At 43.4% G+C, this 18,795-nt stretch overlaps 1 protein-coding gene across 3 annotated transcripts in view; it reads left to right on the forward strand.

Annotated features, from left to right (window-relative positions):
• LOC112907679 (NBPF family member NBPF6-like protein) overlaps positions 1–13,135 on the forward strand; it is a 37,730-nt gene extending 24,595 nt beyond the window's left edge. Inside the window, exons 3-7 of one of the 3 annotated variants that reach the window (XM_072766675.1) lie at positions 2,327–2,562; positions 3,674–3,725; positions 9,914–10,147; positions 11,408–11,539; positions 12,912–13,135. In XM_072766675.1, coding sequence (XP_072622776.1) covers positions 2,327–2,562; positions 3,674–3,725; positions 9,914–9,938 — 313 coding nt within the window. In that variant the 3' untranslated portion in view covers positions 9,939–10,147; positions 11,408–11,539; positions 12,912–13,135. Of the gene's footprint in view, positions 1–2,326; positions 2,563–3,673; positions 3,726–4,615; positions 7,676–9,913; positions 10,148–11,407; positions 11,540–12,911 lie in introns of those variants that run through there. The other 2 variants (XM_072766674.1, XM_025982980.2) reach the window with 2 other exon arrangements.
• Positions 13,136–18,795: the final 5,660 nt, after the last annotated feature.

Consider the following 18,795-nt stretch of genomic DNA (forward strand, 5'->3'; position numbering starts at 1 on the left):
CTGTGTATACTCAGTGTTTGGCAAACTTTCTACAGCATGAGGGACCTATAAATTTAATTTATTTCCCTGAACAGTTTTAAGGAGAAGTCTGTCATTTTAGTAGCTGCAGCTATACCTTTAAACAGTTTGGGTATGTCCTGGCCTTTGAACGCAATTGTAAGCCATAAAAGGCCGTAGGACTTATTTTTTCTTCATCTTCTTGAGTAAGGGCTCCCAATACTTGATTATTACATTCCTGACCAAACAATGTAATGTAGGAAGTCCAAGTGCAAGAGGATTCTGTAAAGCCCATTTAATTTCAGTAAAGGTTTCCTCATATTTGTTTTCCAAGGAAGAGGTTCTTGAGTGTTGTGCTTAGAGTGGAGAAGCTACCTAGGAAATGTTAGGGACTCAGGATTGACAATATCCTGCAAGTCTGAGGAAGTCCCATTTCATAGAACTCCCCAAGAGAGTACAGAATCTTTCTTAGGGGCAAGGGTTTTCTACATCAGTGGAAAATGCATAGTATCCCTGACATTTAGGGACAGGAACATTTGGGACATTTAGGACAGGAACAGAGTGAAGGATGAGTAGAGGTTTGTAAGGACTTCTGTTTCCCATAGTTGGAAAAAAGTGTTTACTGAGAGCCTCCTTTGTGTTTGGCTGTGTACATAGGACAACTAAAACACTCCTGGCTCTGAAAGAGCTCTTAGTCTAGGAAGCAGCTGCCTGATGATATGAGAAATGTTGGTCAGAAATGTGAATAAAGTATAGCATGGTTTAAAAAGTCCAAGTAGGGTTTGATGCTGCCTTGAGGATGACCTGTCCTGATCCCCATACTGGCTCTTCTGATGCCTGGATTACCTGTTCTAGACCAGTGACTCTGGGCCTCAGGCAAATTTCAGCTTCTCGGGAAACAACTAGCACCTGTGCTGGCACAATACGGACAACACTGGCAAAGTCTCCAAGAGAAACTGGTGAAATCAGAGGATGTCAAGTTGGTCTGATAAATTCACCATTGTTGAAGTAATGAGTGATAATCATCTGTTTTCTTTTTGATAAGATAAATACTTTACTGGCATTGCTGTACTCATCCCAACATTTAAAATAAAGTTCAATCCTGACCATATTTCTAAAAGGGAAAAGTAGTTATTTTACCCTCACTTAGCAGATGAAGAAACTGAGGCACAAAGTAGTAAAGTGACTTCCTGGGTTTGCAGTGGGAGGGTAAAGCGCATTGGGGTTACAGTCCAGGCCTGCTGCTTCCTGCTTCATCCATTCAGCTGCATTCCATCTCTCAGAAACAAGATGAACCAAAACCTTCCCTTCTACTCTCCTCCATAACAAATAGTAGTCATGTTCGCCAGGATATTATGGGATACTAAATTAGTTCACATCATTTTTTTGGAGATCATTTTTTGGGTCATTCTTTTGAGCTCTATGAGTGAAACACTGTTGGTTCGTTACCCTGGAGCATACAGAAGCAGCAGAATACAGTGGTTAAATTGAACTGGAAGATGCCCTGCCAAGGGAGCCTTGGCTATCTATAAGAAAAAGGTCCATCCTGGTGAGAGAAAAATCCTGCTGCCTACAACAAGTGATCTCTTTTCTCATATGTTTTCCTTTCAACTTTCCAATTAACGCCTGGCTTTGTTTACTGTATTGAGATGGTTTATAAACTAAAGAGAGTGACTGGAGCAGATTTTCTTTTTAAAGATTTTATTTGTTTATTCATAAGAGACACAGAGAGAGGGGCAGAGACACATGCAAAGGGAGAAGCAGGCTCCACACAAGGAACAAGGAGCCCAATGTGGGACTCGAATCTGGGACTTCGGGATCACACCCTGAGCCGAAGGCAGACGCTCAACTGCTGAGCCACCCAGGCAACGGGGAGCAGATTTTATTTTATTTTATTTTTTAAAGATTTTATTTATTTATTCATGAGAGACACAGAGAGAGGCAGAGACATAGGCAGAGGGAGAAGCAGGCCTCTTGCAGGGAGCCCCATGTGCAACTCGATCCCAGGACCTTGGGATTACACCCTGAGCCAAAGGCAGATGCTCAACCACTGAGCCACCCAGGCATCCCATGAGAGCAGATTTTAAAACAGAACTAGAGAAGAAAGGCTGGTTCCATTTTCAGAAGTATGGGGCTGGGGAAAGACACTTGTAGAAGGGATTTTTCAAACAGAAGAAAACTTTGTTTTCCTTCATTCCTTTTACCACATTCAGGTCACTAAACATGTACTATATAATTCAGTGTAGGGGTTTTTGGGGTGAAATTCTCTAAGTGCCTTCTGCTGAATCAGCCCCTCTTTCCCCTCCTTACTGTTTCTTTCCCACTTTAGGAAATACCACTCCTTGATCCAGGATCAGGCTCGGGAGTTGACCCACCTGAGGCAAAAGATGAGGATGGGGAGAGCTTTCTCATCCCTTCTCATCCAGCATGTCAGGAATACCATGAAAACCTTTGAGGAACTCCTTAGCAGCAATAAAGTTGACCACTACATGGAGCAGCACTTCCGTGAGCACCTGACCAAGGGGACCCAGCTGGCAGAGAGCCTTGCCAGCAAATTCGGCACAGGTAAGCTGGCCCCAGGGCTCAGGAGGACCTTCAGTCCCTCACAAGGACCAAGGTTCAGACAAGCCCACATCTACAAGTGACTTTTCAATCTGATGTTCCACTTCGTAGACACCATCCTGGAACCAGTCAGGACTGGCTGGTGAGGAACAATGAGGAGAAGCATGCAGGAATGGGGATGCCAGGATGATGACCAGCTCCTTTATCTCTCATGGCATATGGCCACTAGGACAAAAGGCAACTCTGGGCGGTGATAGCATTAATCTGAAACTAACTGGCAGAAAGATAGGTAGAGGGGAGGTAGCTAGTTGCTGTGAATAGAGCCCTGAATTAGGATCTAAAGACCCCGGCTTTAGCCTGTATGTGTTCATTTATTAGCTCTGGACATGTTCATACTTCTCTTGATTTCTGTTTCCTCGCCTAAAAATTTAGGTCGAATGATACCAGCATGATTGTTCTAAGGTTCAAATCAGCAGCATTCATTGGCTCACTGAAAAAAAAAAAAAAAAGATAAAAGAATCATGCTGATTTGGGCATGGTTCAGACACTGTATATACTATTCCTGGTGGTGGAACGTTAGTTATTTCACGTGCCTTTTTAATAGAATATTCCCTAGAGTGCCTGAGGGCACATAGTAAGGGCAGGCTGGAGGCCACTGTGTGGGCATCTGATGGCAGATGCAGAGGTAGGTCAGGAATGTCTGTCACCTCCACAGAGACAGGAGTAGGTTCTGCATGAAAGCTGTGACAGGGCATACAGATGTAGTACTGGGAACCACCTTTGTGGCAGGACTTGGAGGCTCTGGTTGGAGTGGCCCAGAGGCCTCTGGACAAGTGTCTCCTGGCCTGTAGGAAAAGAGACATTTTTAGCTTTTGACTTTGACCCAGGACAGAGCAAGTAAAGATGATGACCTTTGTGGTGGGCTCAGGAAAGCCTGCTGGGCAAGTTCTCCAAAGTCTCAACCCAATTTCCTCTCCTGAGGAAATTCAGAGTATCCTGGACTGGAAAATCAAGTAGTCACATCTGATCCCAGAGAAAATTCAGTGTTTGCTTGTAATCTGAGAAATGAGACCTGCTTAAATTATGACTAGTCCTTTTTGAATCTGGCTTTTAGATGCCTGTACACATGAGAAGAATGGAGCAGGACAGATGCTGAGGACCCTCAGGTAACTCCCAATTTTCAGGGGCTGTGAAACATATAATCTGGTGAAGGATTTAGAAGCAAGGGCCAGAAGCTCAAAGAAGAGGGAGATCTCACCCAATAAAAGCAAATGGCTGATTATAACATCCAATTATTATGTATCCCTAGTGATGAAGTGATCTCGTTTCCTATTTTTAAAAATTTATTATTATTTTGGTCCCATTCTCATATTAGTTCACCGATTTAGCAACACAAAGCTGCTCTAACCTAACTATCCACTCTTAAGAGTCTCCTGTACCACCAGGGACCCCCTCTGATTTCCCTTACATCTTTAAAGACTGAGATTATATCTAGTTTCTTCAATGGTGACCCAAGAGGTGCTGGCAGATGTTAAATAGTTACAAATTGTCCTTGCAAAAAAATTATACTGTATGACAATACTTACAGAAGGAGGTCTAGAAACTACAAGATGCCTGGGAGGCCATATCACCTCGGGAAACAGTTTTAAGTGGGCCACTGCAAATACTACTGAACGCATCATGTTCACAGAGTGTGTTGAACTCTTATGGACCTCTGGTTGTCTTGTGAAGGAGCCAGGAGTATTATTTAAAGGGCCGAGTGGGTCTTCTCCCTTCCTCCGGATGTATGTGGCCAAGGCACTGGGCAACTCTTGTTCTCCCCTGTCCCTCACTCTCCACCCCCAAACAGAAATAAGCTGTTTGGCTTCTCCTCCAAAGGAACAGTCTCTTTGACTTCCAGGGCTCATCCTGTGAGCTTCCAGAAGCTTCCAGATCACTACAGCTATATCAAGTGAGCTTCCAGATCACTACAGCTATATCAAGTGACCTTTATTTTTCCATTGTCTTTCTTTCTTTTTTTTTTTAAGATTTATTTATTTATTTTTATTTATGATAGACACAGAGAGAGAGAGAAAGAGGCAGAGACACAGGAGGAGGGAGAACCAGGCTCCATGCCGGGAGCCCGACGCGGGACTCGATCCCGGGACTCCAGGATCGCGCCCTGGGCCAAAGGCAGGCACCAAACCGCTGAGCCACCCAGGGATCCCCTCCATTGTCTTTCTTACCCCTCCAGTATCCTAAGGGAGATGCAAAAGAAGGGTAAAGTGACAGAAGTCCTAAAGACCAGGCAGGAGGCCCAGCCCCAGACTTTGCCCCAGATCCACTCCAGAGACCAGGCCCAGTCTGCTGCCCATTTCTCCTCCAGCAGTACTTCTCTGCTTCATGAAGAGCAAGAAGTACACCCTTCAGTGGATGTGGCCAGTGAGTACCCAGACAGGGTCCAGGTGCAAGGTATTTGCTCCTTGGTCTACACAGCATGAGATGTCTATGCACCCAGGCCCTGCAGATCCACTGTGAGGTCCCTGGTAGAGCACAGGTCTGGGACTCAGTGCCAAGCATAGCCTCCGAGGGTGTCAGCTCTCTTTCATTCCTAGTCCTACACAGCATCAGCCACCAGCCCCCCTCTGGCACATACATGGTGTTGGACTTGAGGGGAGGAGTCATGAGTTGGGAAGGGGAAGGGGCAAACACTCCCTCATCACTGTAACCTGATCACATCATCTTTCAGATCACTGGCATGAACATGAACATGAACATCACTGAGATTGGGCCTCTGATCTTGGAATCCTTGGGTAAACAGTCACGTTTCCTATTTTCTGTTTACCACAAAATATCCGTAATCATTTGTGGATTTACAGATCTCATCCGTCATTCTAGTAATTCAGCTATAATGTCCTCTAAACCCACATTAACTGGGATGTGTCTTGGGTCCAGGCTGAATCCCCGAGAAGCCGCCAAGAAGGGCCCTTGGGTAGCCTTGGTGAGAGTTGGAGGAGGAGAGTACATTTAAAATCAAACCTTAATTTTCTCCTGCTCAGTTTTCTCTTTAATTTGCCTCCCAAGAAAAGTGTTTCTATCTTTAGAGAACTATATCAATCTCAAATTCTGGCAAAACTGAGAAACCATCCTTAGTGTCTGGCTATATCTGGTATTTTTTTTTCCAAATTGGCTGTTTTAGGCAATGAATGAGCCATAATGGGTTTGACCTGGTACTATTCCTGTTTCTCATTTCACCCTGAGGATCAGAGCAGCATAATGTTTCCCCTAGGATTATAGCAACCAAAGAAAAAGGAAATTCACATTTATTGAGCATCTACTATGTTCACAGTATTGACTACGTATTGACTACGTATCTTGCCTCATTTAATCAACAACCATCCTCTCAAGTAGGTGGTGGTGTCCCAATCTTACAACACAGCTAAGGACCACTGAGGCTCAATGAAGTCAGGGAACTTACTGAAGGGCACCCACGCCAGGGTGACATTCGCTCACCCCACTGACTGGAAAGCTCAGACTGTCCACTGCACTGTGGCCCAAGCAATTAGGGACTAAGCAGGGTGGGAGTCATCTCTTCCTACACCTCTTTTGTTGGTTTTCTGGAGCTGGTGTTTTCCTCACTCCACTCTTTGTGACAAAGGTCTAGCCTCTGCACATGAGACAAGACTCTATACACACTGCAATTTCATCCAAGAATTCATATATAAGTGCAGTGCCCTTGATATTTACATGACCTCTTCTGAGGGGCCAATGGGGGTTTTACATATATCTTTGAACTCAGGTGCCCAAAGTCTTGATTCCACCTCATTGCTACCCCAGAGACTGCAGAAGGGAAAACACACCTTCCCCTCACCTGCAATTCCTGCCATGACTTGTAGGAACGGTCACACGAGATGTGGCCTCTGGGGTGGCATCAGCCTTATTTTCTGCCACTTCTCTCTTTTCTGAGGGAGACTGAAACTCTTCTTTTTTCCATCTAAAGTCATTATCTTCTCAGAGGGACAATGGCTTATCACTGCTCCTCCTTTGTTTTCTGAACTTCTAGAGTAGTTAACAAAAATGTGACTAGTGTGGCAGCTGCCCTGCAAGGCAGAATTATTCTTGCCAGAGGCTGTTCTCTGTTGCTTTTTCTGTGTACAGTCTAGGGCATGTTTTCTGTGCTGTGTGGCCAGGGGAGACCGGGACATGAAAATGCTGATCATTGTTACTGATTGGACTTGGGACTTCCTATGGCCTTGGTTGAGAGTAAGCTGATGTTCTGGAAAGGGGATAAAGGAGGTTTGGAAGGGGTTGGGAATCCCCTTTTGATTGAGTTCCTACATTGTTGGGCATTGTGCTGAAGGATTCATGTAGTTTACCTTACTCCTCATTTCACATCGATACTAATTCCATCTGGTATTCTGTAATACCATCCATAATGAAAGGAGAAGACCTACTGGATATTGATTGAAGTGCACAGCTCCTTAGAGGAACTTGAACTTGGTTGAAGGGAAATAAGGACTTCACTCCCACCTGCTCAGAGGAGAAACTTGCCTACTCTGCCGTCCTTGTTAATAATCTTTGAAAAAGAGCTGACTCACACTTTTAGCTGAATTGTGGCCCTCCTACCCAGGTGGGTTTTTCTTGCAAAGGGAGACAGCAAAGGGTATGGCCAGGTTCTCACAGCATCATTGATGCCATTTTTTAAAAAGATTTTATTTATTTATTCATGACAGAGAGAGAGAGAGAGGGAGGCAGACTCACAGGCAGAGGGAGAAGCAGGCTCCATGCAGGGAGCCCGACCTGGGACTCGATCCTGGGTCTCCAGGATCACACCCTGGGCTGAAGGCAGGCACTAAACTGCTGAGCCACCGGGGCTGCCGATGCCATATATTTTTGGTTCTACAATCCCCCATGCAGAAATAACCCAGTCATTCTTTGGACAGGAGCCAGACAAGCTAAACTATATTTAAGAATTAGTTTTACAGTCTCATGAGCCATGCTGGGTGGGATCCAAATCACCACTTGCCTTCCTTAGAGATCCCTCAGCCTCAGCAGGCATCCAGACTAGGAGGCAGGGGGAGTGGGAGGCACCAGGAATGTCAGCCTAAGTTCTCCACACATTGGCTATTAATGGAGGCTATCTTCCTTTTTTTTTTCCTCCAACAACTCCCAATGTAGAACAGTCTCATGAAGGATTAGTCACTGTGTTGCTGGCAAGGGCATAGACTGGTGAGTGAGTGTATTACCTGTTCACAACCCACAAAATGCTTCATTTCCTTAATCTCACTATTTCTAAGATTGGCAGTGAGTTCTGCTACTGGAGAAGACATTTCTGCAAGTACTTCCTTGGGATTGTTCCAGCATTGGGAATCATAGAGGGAGCCAGGAGAGGGGCCCTTGCCCTTCTGGATGTGCACTGTGACCCTCAGATACTACATGCAACCACTACTTTTTTGTTTTTCTTTTTTTAAAAAACTGCAAGTATAGTTAGCATACAGGGTTATGTTAGTTTCAGGTGTACGATCAGTGATTCAACAATTCCGTGGGGCGACTGGGTAGCTCAGTTGGTTGAGTGTCTGACTTTTGGTTTCAGCTCAGGTCATGATCTCAGGTTTGTTAGATTTAGCCCCACATCAGGCTCCACACTTGGCATGAAGCGTGCTTAATATTCTCTCTCTCTCCCCCTCCCTCTGCTGCTCCCTCATGCTCTCACACTCTCTAAAAAAAAACAAAAACAAAAGCAATTCTATACATTTCTCAGTGCTCATCATTGTAAGTGTGCTCTTAATCTCCTTCACCTATTTCACCCATTCCCCCACTCACCTCCCCTCTGGAAACCACCAGTTTGTTTTCTATCTTTGAGTCTGATTTTTTTATCTATCTCTTCTTTTCTTTGTTCGTTTGTTTCTTAAATTCCACATATGAGTGGAATCATACAGTATTTGTCTTTCTCTGACTTATTTCACTTAGCATTATATCCTGTAACTCCATCCATGTTGTCACAAATGGCAAGATTTTGTTCTTTTTTATATGGCTGAGTAATGTTTCATTGTATATAAATACGACATCTTCTTTATCCATTCATCTATGGGTGCACACTTGGGCTGCTTCCATGTCTTGGCTATTGTAAACAATACTTCAGTAAACATACAGATGTATGTATCTTTTCAAATTTGTGTTTTTGTTTTCTTTGGGTAAATACCCAGAAGTAGAATTACTAGATCATATTAGTTCTATTTTTAACTTTTTAAGGAACCTCTGTACTGTTTTCCACAGTGGCTACACCAGCTTGCATTCCTACCAACAGTACACGAGGATTCCTTTTTCTCCACATTCCCACTTGCCAACACTTATTTCTAGTGTTTTTTATTCTAGATATTCTTAAAGGTGTGAGGAGGTATCTCACAGTGGTTTTGATTTGCATTTCCCTGATGATGAGTGATGTCAAGCATCTTTTCAAGTGTCTGTTGGCCATCTGCATGTCTTCTTTGAAAAAGCATCTATTCATGTCCCCTGCCCGTTTTTTAATTGGATTATTTGGAGCTTTTTAGTGTTGAGTTATGTAAGTTTTTAAACATATTTTAATATTAACCCCTTATTGGATACATTATTTGCAAAATATTCTCATTCAGTATGTTGTCTTTTTGTTTTGTTGAAGGTTTCCTTTGCTACACAGAAGCTTTTTATTTTGATGTAGTCCTGAAAGTTTATTTTGATTTTGTTTCCCTTGTCAGAAGAGACTTATCTTGAAAGATGTCACTGTGGCTCATGTCAGAGAAATCACTGCCTGTGCTTGAGGTCTCTGACATCTGCTCTAGTCTTCATTCCATGGATTACTTTGGTTTTTTTAAGGCTGCTATAACAAAATGTCACAGACTGTGTGTTTTAAAACCACAGACATTTGTCTGTCCAAGTTCTGGAGGCTAGAAGTCTGAAATCAAGGTATCAGCAGGGCCATGCTCCATTTTCCTTGCCTCTTCCTAGTTTCTGGTGGTCGCTGAGAGCCTTCCTTGGTTTGTAGATGTATCACTCCAGCGTCTGCCTCCTGACTCCCTTGTAATGTGGTCTTCTCCCCCATGTGTCTTTTTATCTGTGTCTCCTTTCCCAGTCTTATATAAGGACATCAATCATATTGGATGAAGGTCCACCCTAATCCAGTACCATCTCATCTTAACACATTACATCTGCAAAGACCCCATTTTCAAATAAGGTTACATTCTAAGGTTCCAGGTAGACATGACTTTTTGGAAGACACTTTTCAACCCAATATAATTATCTTTCAAACACTTCATTTCTAAAAAAAAACAAAAACAAAAAAAAGCCACTTTATTTCTGACTTCCCATTGGTTTCTCCCTCATGTTCTTTTTTGGACAGATGTCAGCCCAGCCACTCCTGCTGATTCAGCTTCACTGCTCAGCAACCATTCAGATGCCAGATCTACCCAACCCTTCTATCCTCTGAGTGGCACCACACAACTGAGTGGGACACCAGGCCCAGGGCACCAAGGCAGCAGTGGCCTATGGGACAAGATGAGGCCTCAGAAAATGAATGCATCTGGGCACCTGTCCTCCTTCTCCTCTTCATACCAGCCCAACTCCAAGCCCTCTGGTAAACACAAAGGAGCAGTTAGTAAAATAGAGCCCATTGAGGGGAGTGAACACATTCTTTCTGGGCCCAAGGATTTTTTATTCCCCTGTTAGATCCTGGCTCACAGAAATGGGTAAGATGAAGGGGGTGGTATCCTGTAGCTCAGCCAGAGAATGAGATTCCAGCCCAGGGCTGGTCCTTTCTAAGTGCCTCTCCCAGCAATTCACTCTGAGCAGAAGAATAAAGGAAGTCAGGGGTGTTCTGAGGTACTCTGCAGAGAGGATGAGTTGCTTCACATTCATGTGCTCCCTTTTCTCTGTGCTACAATCTTCTTAGGCCTAGTTTGAGACTGTTCTTAGAATTCCCAGTTCAGGTTTCCATAGAAGAGGTCTTCCTTAGGTCAAGAGCTATTTATTGCAGGATGGGAGAGTATTTCTCAGGTACACACACACCCTTTGTGTGCAACCATAAGTCAGTCTGACCTCTCAAGCTTTGCTGTTGAGTTTAGAGCCAGGCATCCTGGCACCCAGGGACTAGAGGTGCAGCCAACAAGACGAATGGCTTGAGCAGCTCAGTTTCTAGGACCAGACAGTGTAACAATAAGACATATTAAATTCTGAGAGAAAACCTGGCCCTAAGCAAGATGTCCTGGTGGATGAAGCCTATTCTTGTCTCTTTCCCCTTCCCTTTGCATATCCTTTCCTCAGAGGGGTTCCCTCATCTCCTGTTCCTTCTTCAGGTCCTGATACCTTCCCAGGCCCTTTCTTGTCACTCTTCACCAAAAGCAGTTAAAGGAAAACACAGTATCACCCACTATTCACTGCCTGATTTAATTTCATATGCATTACCTTAGCCTCTCTATTAGTGGGTGGATGTTAAAGGTTTTTAAGCCATGGATCATCAGGTAGCCTAGGTATGAGGTAGGGAAGGAGGCCCTCTGGATTGCTACCAAAAGGAGGTGGGACCAGCTTTTTCATGGGTAGGCCAGTCCTACCTATAGGCTTGTAGCAGTTTCTCATCCTTGTTTTCCAGCCAGTGTCCATCCCCGTCAGATGGACTCAGCCTCTATCTGGGAAGAGGCCCTGTGAGCTTTCCTTACAGAGGGCCATCTTGTGTTTGAAAGCCCAAGCACTCTTTAAACAAGTTGCCTGGTGCTTACTAGTGCCCAGGTGAGATGGACAGGGATCTCGAAGAGAAGTCCTGGGCAGGCTCCATAGCTACCCACAAGTGACTGGCCTTCCTCACCTCTTACTTCTCCCATGTCTTGGTGGGATGCAACAGGGGCTGACCTACTGGAAAAGAATCTTGTCGAGATCCAGAACCTGCGCCAGCGCCTGGAGGAGTCCATCTGCATCAATGATCGCCTGCAGAAGAGGCTGGAACATGTGCTCAGCAACACCGAACAAGGAAAAAGTAGGAAGGGTGGAAACTTCTGTCCACATCTAGAGCCTCAAAGAGCATTTAGGTTCACAGTTAAAAGACACTCAATGTGCATGCAATAGCCTAGTCTTCCTTACAATTTTCCCAGAGAGGGAAACAGGACAGGCAATATTGTTCCCACTTTATAAATGAAAACACTAAGCATCTCGCCCCAGGGTGGGCTAGGGCTCATGCTCAGGGCTATCTGACATGATTGATGCCCACTCTTGTAACTCCCTACACTACCTGGTGCAGTGCCTAGCTTGTGGCCTAACTACAAGTGGTAGAACCAGGACTTCCATGATGCCCACATCAGCAGAGGGAAGATCACATCCACTTTCCTGCCACTACCACGTGCCCTGGATGCCACCTACCATTTCCCAGATGTGAGTGGCCCTTGGTTCCATACTTTCCATGTGATGCTGTCACTGGGATACCCCCTACGACATCACAGTAATAGCTAATTCATGAGAAAGACTATCCCAGAACTTCAGCCACTGCCCGTGAGTGTGTGGCCCATTATAGTGTCACTCAGCTACATCACACCATTGTGCTAGTGCATGAAGCCCCCAGGTTTTTGCTGGTTGCAGGAAAGCATATCTTTTTTTTTTTTTTAAGATTTTATTTATTTATTCATGAGAGACAGAGATACAGAGAGAAAGGCAGAGACACAGGCAGAGGGAGAAGCAGGCTCCATGCAGGGAGCCCAAAATGGGACTCGATTTTGGGTCTCCAGGATCACACCCTGGGCCAAAGCCAGCGCTAAACCGCTGAGCCACCCAGGCTGCCCAGGAAAGCAGATCTTTGAGAGCATCTGTCTCCAGAATGTATGACTTGCTGGGTTTTTAAATTCCCTATGACAGTATCCACATCTGGTTTCCATGGGTAGAACCTGGAGTTGGTACCTCAGCTCTACAACAGGAAGGGGCTTTTGGGAAAGCAAAGTGGAATTTTCAGACTAACAGAGGGCAAAACCCCAACTTAGTCACTTCCATGTTCCTCCTTTCCACAGCAGTAGCCAGTTGCAGAAGCAAAAAGAAGAAGGTGGAAAGTGCAAAAACTGCCCAGACCCACCATGGCCAAAATTGTAATAGTTATTCCCAATTTCGAAAAGGCTGCTGCTGCTTATAAGGTCCCATCTACAGATCCCTAGGGGTGTAGGAGCAAATTATTCTGGGAAATTCACATTTCCTGTATTAGTCCATTGCTCCATCTTTGCAGATAATCAGGGAGTCACTGGCTGTGAACTGGATACTAGCTTGGGCTCTCTCCCTCCCCTGAATATGAATGAGGAAGGAAGGGAACATCAGTTTCTGCTTGGAGCAGTCAGTGAAGAGTCTCATGGTCTCTGTCTCTCCCTCCTCAGGCACCAGACAGTCCGTTTCAGGTGTCTCCCTTGCAACCCCTCATTCATATGCTCAGAGTCACCCTTCCCGCTCTGCTCAAGACGTCTTGTAACATGATGTCTGGATATCTAGAAGAATGGTCTCCAGAACTTTCCAGCCCTATCGAACAGCATTCTTGGGTGTGAACTTGGAGGTATCTTTAAATGAATGGATCAAATTAATAAATTCTTATTTAAAAATTGTTTACATGTATTGAATGCCTATAAAGAGGAAAATTTGTGAGGAAAGAATAAAACTCATAATGGCCAGAAATTCATAGAAAAGTTTAAAAGAAAAATGAATTTTCTCTATTAGCTATTTCTTTTTTTTTTTGCAGAACATTTCTTTAATACAAATATAAATTTAAATATTTATGATCACAGATCATAAATACATTATTATGACTGCCTGTGTTATTCAGTTCACTCAAGTTTGGGGGAATAGCTTATATGTAATTCTTGAAATGCACTCACTTCTTCATAAAAATATGAGCTTGAAATGCATGTACACATTTTTAAGAGTATATAAATTTTCACTCTCCTGACTGTATTCCCAATCTTGGCATCTTCACATATCCTTGGTGAGTTACCCAAACTCAGGGCCTTTTGTTACTAAGAGAGCCATCAAGATTGTTTGCCAGTGGCAACATACTTAAAAATTAATGAATAATAACTGCTGGTCCCCAAGCTTTTTGACCTAATTACTTCTTCCTCTAGGGCAAATGAGCTTTCACTTGGGCATTCTATCCAACTCCTATAGACTGAATACCCTTCAAACACCTCCTTAAAACACTTTATTAAATAGCCATTTCCATTTTAATAGTAGAGTGAGAAAAAAAATAGTAGAGTGAGGATTGTACCCCTCAATCTGAAAGTCTTCGGCCTTGAAGTCATCAATTGTCTCAACTTTTAGAAGCATTTTGAGCATTTTCAGCAGCTCAACATGATTTAGGTAAATATGTGCATCTCCCAAAGTACCTACAAAGTTACCTGGCTTCAGGCCTGTGATGTGTGCAGTCATGTAGGCGAGCAAGGCCTGTGTAGCTGGTAATGTTGAGGGGCACACCCAGGCCTATGTCTTGTGACCTGTGGTACAATTGGCAGGACAGCTCATCATTCATAGAACTGGCAAAGGCCATGGCAGGGACATAGGGCCTTAAGAGGAAGAGCCTTTGGGGATCCCTGGGTGGTGCAGCGGTTTGGCGCCTGCCTTTGGCCCAGGGCGCAATCCTGGAGACCCGGGATCGAATCCCACGTTGGGCTCCCGGAGCATGGAGCCTGCTTCTCCCTCTGCCTATGTCTCTGTCTCTCCCACCCCCCGCCCTGCCCCATGTGTGACTATCATAAATAAAAAATAATTAAAAAAGAGGAAGATCCTTTGGATTCCAACCACACAGGATGGCTCTTCTGTTATCAGGGTTGGTCTTGATGGTGTCAGTCACCTTTTGCAGTTGGTCTCCTCCTTGACCTGAATAATCTGAAGCTGCATAGGAAAAAAAGGCGGGAGAAGCCCCGGCAGCATCTAGGCTGCTTCTTTGAATTTGCAATTCAATATGAATAATTCACCACAGACTTGACAAAAAGAGGACTTAAACCCCTATCTTTAGATTTACAGTCTAATGCTTTTATCAGCCATTTTACCTATGTTCATTAACCGATGATTATTTTCCACTAACCACAAAGACATTGGTACTTTATATTTACTGTTTGGAGCATGAACCGATATAGTAGGCACTGCCTTAAGCCTCCTAATTCGAGCCGAACTAGGTCAACCCGGTACCCTATTAGGAGATGACCAGATTTATAATGTAGTCGTAACTGCCCATGCTTTCGTAATAATTTTCTTTATGGTTATACCCATTATAATTGGGGGATTCGGAAATTGACTAGTTCCGCTAATAATTGGCACCCCAGACATGGCATTCCCCCGAATAAATAACATAAGTTTCTGACTGCTCCCTCCATCTTTTCTCCTATTGCTAGCATCCTCTATGGTAGAAGCAGGTGCAGGAACAGGATGAACTGTATACCCCCCACTAGCCAGCAACCTAGCCCACGCAGGAGCATCAGTAGATCTAACAATTTTCTCCTTACATCTAGCCAGAGTTTCCTCTATTCTAGGGGCAATCAACTTTATTACTACTATTATTAATATAAAACCCCCAGCTATGTCTCAATATCAAACCCCTTTATTTGTATGATCTGCGTTAATCACAGCAGTCCTATTGCTGTTGTCATTACCTGTACTAGCTGCCGGAATTACAATACTTCTAACAGACCGAAACCTAAATACAACATTTTTCGATCCTGCTGGAGGGGAAGACCCCATTCTATACCAACACTTATTTTGATTTTTTGGGCACCCTGAAGTCTATATTTTAATTTTGCCTGGGTTTGGAATAATTTCTCATATTGTTACATATTATTCAGGGAAAAAGAGCCCTTCGGCTACATAGGAATGGTTTGAGCAATGATATCTATTGGGTTCCTAGGCTTTATTGTATGGGCTCACCATATATTTACTGTAGGGATGGGTGTAGACACACTAGCATATTTTACATCCGCTACTATAATTATTGCTATCCCAACAGGAGTTAAAGTATTTAGCTGATTAGCAACACTTCATGGAGGAAATATCAAATGATCTCCAGCTATACTATGGGCTCTAGGGTTTATCTTCCTGTTCACAGTAGGTGGATTAACAGGCATTGTTTTAGCTAACTCATCCCTAGACATTGTTCTTCACGATACATATTATGTTGTAGCCCACTTCCACTATGTACTCTCAATAGGAGCAGTATTTGCTATTATAGGTGGATTTGCTCACTGATTCCCCTTATTTTCAGGGTATACTCTCAACGACACTTGAGCAAAAATTCACTTTACAATTATATTTGTAGGAGTCAATATAACCTTTTTTCCCCAACACTTCCTTGGACTATCTGGAATACCTCATCGTTACTCCGATTATCCAGATGCTTATACTACTTGAAACACTGTCTCCTCTATAGGCTCATTCATCTCACTCACAGCAGTAATGCTCATAATCTTTATGATTTGGGAGGCCTTTGCATCTAAACGAGAAGTTGCAATAGTAGAACTCCCCACAACTAACGTCAAGTGATTATATGGATGTCCCCCTCCGTATCATACATTTGAAGAACCTACATATGTTATCCAAAAATAATAATGGAAGGAATCAAACCCCCTAAAACTGGTTTCAAGCTAATGTCATAACCATTATGTCTTTCTCAATTAGGAGATATTACTAAAACATTACATGACTTTGTCAAAGTCAAATTATAGGTGAAACCCCTGTATATCTCTATGGCGTACCCTTTTCAACTCGGACTTCAGGGTGCAACCTCCCCATTATAGAGGAGTTACTTCATTTCCACGACCATACATTAATAATTGTATTTCTAATCAGCTCTTTAGTTCTCTACATTATTTCACTAATGCTCACTACTAAATTAACTCACACAAGCACAATAGACACACAAGAAGTAGAAACAGTATGAACCATTCTACCAGCCATTATCTTAATCCTAATCGCATTACCCTCTCTACAAATTCTTAATATAATAGAAGAAATTAATAATCCATCCTTAACTGTAAAAACAATAGGTCACCAGTGATACTGAAGCTATAAATATACCAACTATGAAGACTTAAACTTTGACTCTTACATGATCCCTACACACGAACTAAAGCCAGGAGAGCTACAACTATTAGAAGTCGATAACCAAGTCGTTCTCCCTATAGAAATGACTATCCAAATACTTATCTCTTCAGAAGACATACTACACTCATGAGCCGTGCCATCACTAGGCCTAAACACTGATGCTATCCCAGGACGACTGAACCAAACTACCCTAATAGCCATACGACCAGGGCTATATTACAGCCAATGCTCCGAAATCTGCGGATCTAACCACAGCTTTATGCCTATTGTTCTTGAAATAGTCCCCCTATCATACTTCGAAACCTGATCTGCCCTAATAGTATAATATAAACTAGTCTAACTCATTAAGAACTATAAAGCATTAACCTTTTAAGTTAAAGACTGAGAGTTTAAACCTCTCCTTAATGAAATGCCACAACTAGACACATCTACTTGATTTATCATAATTCTCTCCATAGTTTTAACTCTATTTATCTTATTCCAATTGAAGGTTTCAAAACACTACTACCCGGAAAACCCAGGACCAAAATCAATAAAGCCAATTAACCAACGCACTCCTTGAGAAAATAAATGAACGAAAATCATTCGCCTCTTTCGCTGCCCCTCAATAGGGGCAATACAATAGGACTCCCCATTGTAATACTGATTGTTATGTTCCCATCTATCTTATTTCCTTCCTTTTTTTTCTTTCTTCTCTGTATTCTGCCCCAAAACAACCTCCTGAAAATCTGACCTGGAGTTAGTTTCCTCCTTAGTGTCAAGTTTATGAAGCTGTGCTGTCACTGGTCTTCCATGTGTTCAGCAGCTGCATCTCATGGCCTCATTGAAAGCTGTTTTCAGGATCCCTGGGTGGCTCAGCAGTTTAGTGCCTGCCTTTGGCCCAGGGTGTGATCCTGGAGTCCCGGGATCGAGTCCCACGTCAGGCTCCCAGCATGGAGCCTGCTTCTCCCTCCTCCTGTGTCTCTGCCTCTCTCTCTCTCTCTCTATGTCTATCATAAATAAATAAATCTTTAAAAAAAAAAAGGAAGAAAGCTGTTTTCACCTGGAGGACTTTAGAAGATGCACTGGAGGGAAGTCAGTCCAGAAATAGATGCAAAGGGCAGGGTTTCAAGACCTAGAGCATCAGATGCTTTAGGTCCCCTTATTTCTGAGAGTCTGTTGCTCTTTCCCAGGGATAGCCAACAGAAACTTTAACTGGGCTTCAGGAGAAAGTATACATACAGGAGAGTTCCCTTGAAGGATAATGGACAACTGAAGACCAGCACCCAGGAGGAGATCCTCAAGAGGTTAACTCTCAACCAACATGAGTGCCAAGAAAATGGAAAGGTAAAGAGATGGGCTTCCAGCACTCTGGGCTGCCACAGGTTCAGTGACTTTTGAGGTCAGAGGGTACGATGACAGGGAGAAAACCACCTCAGGTGTACCTAAACTGCCTGTTAAATGGGTAACTGTGGATTCAGGGAAAGGAAAGCAATGGAGGCAACAAGAAACAGAAGAATGAATTAATGAGAGAGGATTGCTTTGGGAAACACATCCCATGTCAAATTTGGAACCAGATCACAATACTGCTTAGTCATACTATTACAATGACCAGGTCCCATGCTATTTTGAAGAAGTCAAGGATGAGACCAGTCCACCAGCCTGAATCAGAGTCTGCCCCACCCCCCACCACATATCCAGGGGACCATAAACTATTTATTGCTTTGCAACCTGCTTCTTTAGCTCATCATAACACTCTTGAAATTCATCCTTGTTGTTATATGTATCAGTCATTAGTCTCTTTTTGAGGCTAAGTACTATTTATTATACGAATATCCCACAATTGGCCCATACTCCTGTTTGTGTCCTCCCACTTTCTATCTCCACCCTCAACAGGCCCCTCACTTGTCTTGTCACCTTAGGCTCTGTGCACCATCCCATTGTCATTCTTTTTACTTTGCCTTTGTTTTTTTTTAAAGACTCTTTTAAAAAAAGATTTTATTTTATTTATTCATGAGAGACACACAGAGTCAGAGACACAGGCAGAGGGGGAAGCAGGCTCCTCACATGGAGCCCAATGTGGGACTTGATCCTGGGACCAGGATCACGCCCTGAGCCGAAGGCAGATGCTCAACTGCTGAGCCACCCAGGCGTCCAACTTTGCCTTTGTTTTTTGTTTTGTTTTTTTAAGATTTATTTATT

This window comes from Vulpes vulpes, chromosome 8 (assembly GCF_048418805.1).
Source record: "Vulpes vulpes isolate BD-2025 chromosome 8, VulVul3, whole genome shotgun sequence".
In the NCBI taxonomy this organism is placed as follows: Eukaryota; Metazoa; Chordata; class Mammalia; order Carnivora; family Canidae; genus Vulpes; species Vulpes vulpes.